Below are 8,165 nucleotides of genomic sequence, written 5' to 3'. Positions count from 1 at the left end.
TGTTAATAGATTAGTGATTACAATCAAGACTACGTAACAAATGATAAACTAATGGATTGCTAAATATTCAACACGGTTTATTTGGAATACATTATAGAAATCAATAAATAAAAAACCCATTTGTTGTTATTATCTGACATGTAGCTAGTGGAAGAAAGAAGTGATTTATAACCAAGTGTGAACACATAGACACTCGTTTTAAGCGATGACAGATAGTGGATAGCAGTGGAATACAGGACGCGCGTTTCGTTCTATTTGAGACTAGTCAGATGGATGTACTTACATCTCAGAGTCGACGTACACTCTGGGACTCGAACCCAGTACCGTTAACTTCAAACGCCATCACATTATCGACCTAACCACTTAACTAAACATAGCTTACACTCCTTACAGTAGATTTAATTTCAACTATGTGATTATCAGTCTGTAGGAATTAAATATTATGGCGTATCATTGAAAGATAGAACATCTTAACATTGGATCTTTACGTTAGTATAAATTTTTATCATGATTGTATTGTACGTCTTTCTCTTCATAACTGTCAACATGCATTAAAATCAAAACAATATAACGCTAAATAAGCTTATTAATTCCAGACTACTTAGTTAGGGTTCATGCAATACTTGTGATGTTAGACATGACACTTCTTTAAACACGTAAAAGATTAGATGAGATCAGTTTTTATCGGACTTCAGATTCTGAATATTTTAAACTTATCACAGATTTTTAATTTCGTCAAACCTGCCATCATGAATCATAATCGTTACTACTACTACTACTACTACTACTACTACTACTACTACTACTACTACTACTACTACTACTACTACTACTACTACTACTACTACTATTACTACTACTACTACTACTACTACTACTACTACTACTACTACTACTACTACTACTACTACTACTACTACTACTACTATTACTACTACTACTATTACTACTACTACTACTACTACTAGTACTAGTACTATTATTACTACTACCTCTACTACTACTACTTCATTTGCAAAATATCAATCAATCGTACCAGACTTCATTGTTCTTTCATCTCTACATCAATTATTCTCTGTTCTCATTCACTTTTCTTCAATTTTCTTAACCATCTGTCACCATGCATTTCACTTTCGTTTGATGATACATACTACTTATATCTGTTGACATCATTAGCATACATCATAGTATATCAAAATTAACAAAGATAATTTTATTCTGCCATTTTATCATTATCATAACGTCATAGAAACAAGTAAAACATCAGAATTCTATATTTTCATTGTCAAACCTCTATGTATGCCTTGTTTTGACAGCTAAATATGTTGACTGATTCTTATTTTAAAGTGTGAACAGATTAGTTAACTTTCATTTTAGAAAAAAGACCAAAGTACAGGTAACATGGTCTTAAAAAAAAGTAGTTTTGTATTAACAAGAAAGTGGAGTAAAATAGACTTCAATGATCATAAATATTACATTCATTATTAGAAAGATGTCATCTAATTAGGTTTTATGTAAACAGAAAGTCATCTACAACTATGCCTTTTCATTCTGTTCAAACTATTGTGACAGTTGAATATACCAATTTGAAACGATCTGTACCTTGATTAGTATATTTTATGTAATTTGATTGAATAATGAACAGTAATCAAATTCATATTTGTTTAATCCATAGGGATGACGGTAGAAGGTTGAGAAAGTTGAAGAGAAGAGAAGAGAACGAGAACAGAGAGTGGTTGGTATGGAAACGAAAGGAACAACAATGCCTGAAACAATTGATAAATATTTTGCAAATGTAGTACTTACTATATGGTTCTGAGATTTTACCAATTTATTCTGTGATGTTGCATTAAAATATGTTTGGTTGTTTCCGATTGTGTGTTCTCGTTCACTACAATATAACTAGATATCTAGAGAGAAAAATATTGTTGAAAGCCGAGGAACTACTTGAGGATGAGAGTATATACAAACCGATGGACAAAATCCAATCAAAAAGTTAGACAACCGAATCTCCAGGGCATTAAACAAACTCATCATAACAGGAGATATAACAAAGCAAGATCAGTGGAGAATGAAATCTAATGGATAAGTGCTTTTTCAATCCTATGGTAGGCCGAAAATACACAAACCAAACATCCCACTACGTCCAATTGCAGCACTCCCCGGAACGCCAACATACAATTTGTCAACCGAAATTCCACGAATATTAAAACATTTAGTGGATTCATCCAAGCATTTCATCAAATCCCCCACACAATTCCTTGATCAGATTAAGAACATTCAAATCAACAACGACGAACTGATGATATCCTTCGATGTAACAATGTTATTCACCTCAGTTCAACCAAGCTTAGTAAAGCAAACTCCATTCCTGCTTCTCACCAACGACGCGAATCTCGCTAAGTACACAAAGCTTCAAAGTCAAAGTTTACTAGAACTCATCGATTTATGCTTAACAACACATTTTCAATTCAACAACCAAATCTACGAACAAACGAAAGGGACACCGATGGGATCACCAATATCAGGACTCATCGCAGAAGCAGTGGTGCAGAGACTAGAAGCCTCGATCTTACCAGTGGGTTCGTTATGTGGAAGACACATTCGTCACCGCCAAAAAGGATTAACTGGAAAACACCTACAGGCTGATCAACAACGTCTTCGATGAAATCAAGTTCACAATGGAACAGGAATCAAACCACAAAATATCATTCTTGGATGTATTATTCACCAGAAACGACACAGGTAAACTGGAGACTCAAGTTCATAGGAAGCCGACACATACAGATCAAATTATCAACTATAATAGCAACAATCTAAGAGCTCACAAAATCAACTGCGTGCAAACTTTGTTCAAGAGGGCAAGGACACATTGAAGCGCACTTGCAGCACGAAAAAATTAAGAAAATACCTTAAGACCATTTTTCAAAAGAGCGGCATCGCAATCAAATTCATCAAAAATTACCAGTCACATGCATCATCAGAAAAAAGTCAAGTGCAGAAATCAACAAAAGGATCACCCTACCATACATAAAAGGCATATCAGAAACTATAAAATGATTGCTGAAAACCTTCGGAATAGGTGTTGCACAAAAACCAAAAAAATCACTACAATCTATCCTATGCAAACCAAAGGTTGGAATGACAAAAGAAGACAAACCAAACATCATCTACAAAATAAATTCTGCCAACTGCGAAAAACACTACATCGGACAAAGTGGACGCCTTCTTCATCTTCGCCTGCATGAACATCAATAAGCAGTCAAACGGCATGACATGTCCTCATTTATGTCAATGCACATGGGCAACTGCGGACACGCATTCGACTGGAAAAATGTGGAGTTTTTGGATAGAGAATTTTTAAAAGCTTGTCACTCAGGTCAATCAGTAATCAACAAGCACATTGAAATCGATTCAATTTATCACCCAATCAAGGAAATTATGCACAAGCACAGGAACAAAAGTCAAACCAATAGGTGATATAACCAAAGCAAAGAAGTAAACAATGATATGTTTAAAGTCAACAAGAACCAATCAACATCGAGGTGTACAAGACAAGCTGTGAACCACATGTGGAGAAATTCGAATACTTTACTTCTAACCGAAGTTTGTGCTGATGATATCGTTCAGAAGAACGATGAAAGCTTCAGAAACAAACCATCTAGCTCAGAGAACAAAACTCCATCAAAATCATTCACCTGAGCTATAAATCTTCCCCATCATCTGAAGAACATATATCACACAATTATGCTTCGATTTCATAAGGAATGAAATGCATATTTCTAATCACAAAAATAGTTGATTAATTTACTATGTTGGAGGAATAACAGGAGCTTTGTAAAATATGAAAATTATATAATAAATACATAATTTGAACATCTTCAATTGTGTTTTACATACTTCATCATGATTTGCCGATTATGTTATTATTCCAATTACTATCTGTTTCACTTCCTACTGTCTTTAATGTATTAATCTTCTGGCAGGTATCCTACTTCCGATTATGGTTACATACAACTTATATCTGTCAGCATAAGTAGCACACATTACACTATAAATGTAATGATATACAATTTCGTTTATTTTTGTATTTTACATTGCATTCACATAATTTTACTCTATTACATATATATGTCTACTAGGGAAATCACTTTTCCTTATCTATTCTAATATGATTAATTTATTTTTATGAATTTCGATAGTTAAGATGAGTTAATTGAAGCTAGACCACCATGGAAAACCTGAAGTTCTAGTGGAAAGCAATGACCAGTGAAGTTACATCGGGTCTTTTGTGAGATAGTAACTCACTGAAGACAATAGTGGATGTGTCGCTCAATTTCGTGGATGCCGTCTGGCTCAGTGGTCTAGAAGTTAAACTGCGTGTGAGACCGATAGGTCTTTGATTCGGATCTCACGAGACGAGATCGAGGATACGCATTGCTGAGAAGTCCCACATTAGGACGAAACGGCCATCAAGTATTTCCATGTTTTCCATGGTAGTCTAGCTTCAATTAACTCACGATCTCAACTATCAAATTACTACAATATCCATAAAAACCCCTTCTGATACTAATTAATATGAATTGAAAAGTTAGACAACCAGTAATTTATTATTATTAGTTGTCACAATTGAAATCACGGTATAAAAAGTTTTGTATCCGTGGCGTTTGCATAGAAATAACTCGAAATGATATGGTTTTAAGTAGTAGTACTTAGTTTTAAATAATCTATAGTGAATTTATAATTGAATGTTTGGTTATTTTGTTATTTTTGTTAACTAATCTATGACTAGTAATGTAATGAACGAGTACACATAATGGGGACAACCAATTAATTGTTAAATACAGAATTACGGAATACCTTGGTAAAATATAAAAGCCATACATTAAATAATTCATTTGCAAAAATACATTATTAGTCCTTTACATTCTGTTATAACTTGTGACCGCCAATTAGGGAGCGGTGAATTACTGATCAGACCAAGGACGCGTAAAACATGTGCGAGCAGTCTAGAGTCCTGATTAGTCCTGCTTTCCGCCTAGCCCAGCCAGTTAAGTCCAGAATACCAGCCTCAGTCTCCGCGATATAAATCATGTATTTCAAACATACTGAGTTTATATACCAACCAAACAGACCACATCGTACCATAAAATAGAAAATACGCATTTGTACAAAACTTGGCCAAATGTGGCTGTAAATGCGGAAGGCAGTGACTAATAGACAGGGCAAAATTCAAGAATGGTAAAACGTATAATAATGATTCAAAGGTCAAAATAAAGTTTATAATAAAAGGGATATGAATATGAATAGTTTAGTTATTTAACAGTTATACGATAAAAATTTACGTTTAATATTGGTTCATAAAAGGATCCCAAAGTTACCATTCATTATGTTTACCAAGACCTAACACATTCTGTCTGATTCTTCAAGTTCATAATTCCTTTCTATGTCCCTTTCTATTTCTTTTCAACTTGATCTTAGCTTTCTATTGACAGTTTTTACATTTCTGACTAGTGTTACATACTACTTATGTCTGACAACATCAGTAGCATAAACCATAATAACTAATGTCTCGTATATCTAGTTCTATCGATCAAATTACAATATAGTCATTAGTTCAAGTGATATGTTATTTCAATGTTAAATAATTGATGATAAACATAAGGGAATCAAAGCTTTTTGATTTCCTGCTTAGTTCTTACTTATCAGGATGATATACTTGAATTTTTAAGAGAATTAATATTTCTTGTTGTTATATTCCAATAAGAATAACTAATGGTAGTTTTTGGGATCCATTTATGAACCAATACTATGAGTATATTTTTATCGTATAATTGTTATGTAACTAAACTGTTCATATTCATGTTGCTCTTATAATAAGCTTTAATTTGACCCATAGACTATTATTATACGATTTACCATTCTTGAATTTTGCCCTGTCTATTAGTCACTGCCTCTCACATTCACAGCCACATTTGGCCAAGTTTTGTATAGATGTTATTTTCTATTTTATGGTACGATGTGGTCTGTTTGATTGGCATATAGACCGAGTATGTTTGAAATATAAAGATTCATAGTGCACAGGCTGAGATTGGTGTTCTGGACTTCACTGACTGGGCTAGACAGGAAGCGAGATTAATCAGGACTCTAGACTGCTCGCACGTGTTTTATGCATCACCGGTTCAATCGATAATTTCTCTGCTCTCTGATTGGCGTTATTGTTGCGTTATCCAATATACAGGGCATACAGGTTCACAAGTTACAACACTTGTAGGATTTAAATCATCCCCACTATAGTTAACCATTACACTGAACATTGAATATAGATTGAATATGTTATGTTGATCAGTTTATCATTGTATTTATGATCATAATGATATTGGAATAGAATTACCATTTTGGCAATCATCACATTTACTGTCTTTTTAGAAAAATGAAAAAAAGTATATTGTAAGACCGTCTATTTATCATTCAACCTAAATTGTAAACAAACATAAGTGTATTTTATTTTTTAAATACAAAAATCTTAATATTAAGAAATTATAGTTTAGTAATGGGTGGTGATTATGTAATCATCAATAATTTTTTTGTTTTTTGTTGTTGTTGCTAGGTTCTAGAAAATGTTAGAAGCCAAACATCACATATGTATGGAGTATATATATATATATATATATATATATTTGGTTCCATAGTTTTTTTTCAAATTACATCATTTTGGTGTAATATGAATTGATAAATTAAAGTGTTGTGTATACTACTTATCGCTGTCAGTAATAAGTGGTATATAATGATAATTAGAATTAGAATGCCTGGCAGTAGAAGGTTGACAAGATTGAATCAAAGAGAAGGTGGATTAGATAATAATTGTTATGGTAACAGAGGAATGATGAAACTTGAGGCATTCGATGAAAGATTTGTAAATGAAGTATTGAATGTGTGGTTTTCACATTTTATGGAAGAACTCTATAACTTAGGGTTAATATATATTTGGTTGACCCTGACATTGTGTTTCCGTTCATTACGAAAGTTGTGGGTGAACACTGTTGAACATTCTCATACTAGAACGGAACGGCCATCCAATGTTTCCAGCTTTTCAATGACGGTCTAGCTTAGATTGACTTATGAATTCAACTTTGAAAATAAATCAAAATGACGTTTGTTGTATACAAAATACATAGAATTGTAATGAAATTTAGTTTATTTTGTATTATTAATACAAGAATTATGAAATAATGATTACAAAACAATTAAATAATGTTGGGACAATTGGTGATGTTTGATTATAAGCAAACTACGAAAAGACGATGGTAATGGATAGGACATACATTACGGAAATCATCAAACTGCATCACGAGGCAAGCTGTAACTTGGAATCCTGAATGGAAACGGAAAAGAGGAAGACCAGAGAACACACTACCTCGGTAATCGGAAGCAGACACGAAAAAAGATAACTAGCAACTAGAACCAACTGAGAAGGATTTCTCAGGACAGAGTTGGTTGGTGAATGCTGGTGGACGGCCCATGCTGCTCGACGAGGGGTAGCAAGCCGAATTATTTAAGTAATGTCGATGGTAAGATTAAACCGTTTATAGTCTTAGTCTCAACAATTAATCACTCTGAAAAGTTTTATTAAGAAAATACGTATGAATTCTTAAAATATTGGAGGACTCAAGTTGCTCAATATATATAGTTAAATTGATACATATAAAAGAAGGCGCAATAATCATCATTTCCACTCATCTCCATCGAGCTCATGAAAAACAATATTTGTGGATTCCACTGATTGAAAACTCTATAAGCTGTTTCATTATATCGTCAGATTAGCATATCGACCATGAATCGTAGACGTATACACAACGATTACTTATTCAAGTTTTGGTTGTCTCCTTAAAATACATAATGAATATCAAAATCGCTTTCACACAACTTGAAATCGATTACTAAATATTCTTCTTTCGAACTATTACCATTTTCACTGTTGGATTCATGAGTCGACCCAAGCTAGCTCACGGTTGAAAATTTGGATGAAACGGACGACCATTTTGTCCTAGTGTGGGACTCCTCAGAAGTGCGCATCCCGACCCCGTATGTAGGAATCGAACCCACGGTCTTCGGTCTCGTGCGGGGATCTCTAAATTACAAATCACTGAGCTGGTATCCAACGT

The 8,165-nt window shown here is 33.6% G+C and overlaps 2 protein-coding genes across 2 annotated transcripts; both read left to right on the top strand.

Annotated features, from left to right (window-relative positions):
• The first annotated feature begins 2,050 nt into the window (after positions 1-2,050).
• Positions 2,051-3,342, top strand: MS3_00000579 (uncharacterized protein). The gene has a single exon (XM_051208291.1). It carries the CDS (start codon positions 2,303-2,305, stop codon positions 2,666-2,668), a length of 366 nt encoding a protein of 121 aa, XP_051065380.1. The 5' UTR covers positions 2,051-2,302; the 3' UTR covers positions 2,669-3,342.
• A 3,364-nt stretch (positions 3,343-6,706) lies between these two features.
• On the top strand, positions 6,707-7,191 carry MS3_00008426 (uncharacterized protein). Its single transcript, XM_051216769.1, has one exon. The coding sequence runs from the start codon at positions 6,788-6,790 to the stop codon at positions 7,106-7,108; it is 321 nt and encodes a 106-aa protein (XP_051065379.1). The 5' UTR covers positions 6,707-6,787; the 3' UTR covers positions 7,109-7,191.
• The last annotated feature ends 974 nt before the right edge of the window (positions 7,192-8,165 follow it).

This window comes from Schistosoma haematobium, chromosome 6 (genome assembly GCF_000699445.3).
Source record: "Schistosoma haematobium chromosome 6, whole genome shotgun sequence".
NCBI lineage: Eukaryota > Metazoa > Platyhelminthes > Trematoda > Strigeidida > Schistosomatidae > Schistosoma > Schistosoma haematobium.
This window is presented reverse-complemented; position numbering and strand designations above follow the sequence as displayed.

Bases quoted from the DNA above. Each gene is read 5' to 3' on its own strand.
- MS3_00000579 (XM_051208291.1), top strand. From the start codon at position 2,303: ATGATATCCTTCGATGTAACAATGTTATTCACCTCAGTTCAACCAAGC.
- MS3_00008426 (XM_051216769.1), top strand. From the start codon at position 6,788: ATGATAATTAGAATTAGAATGCCTGGCAGTAGAAGGTTGACAAGATTG.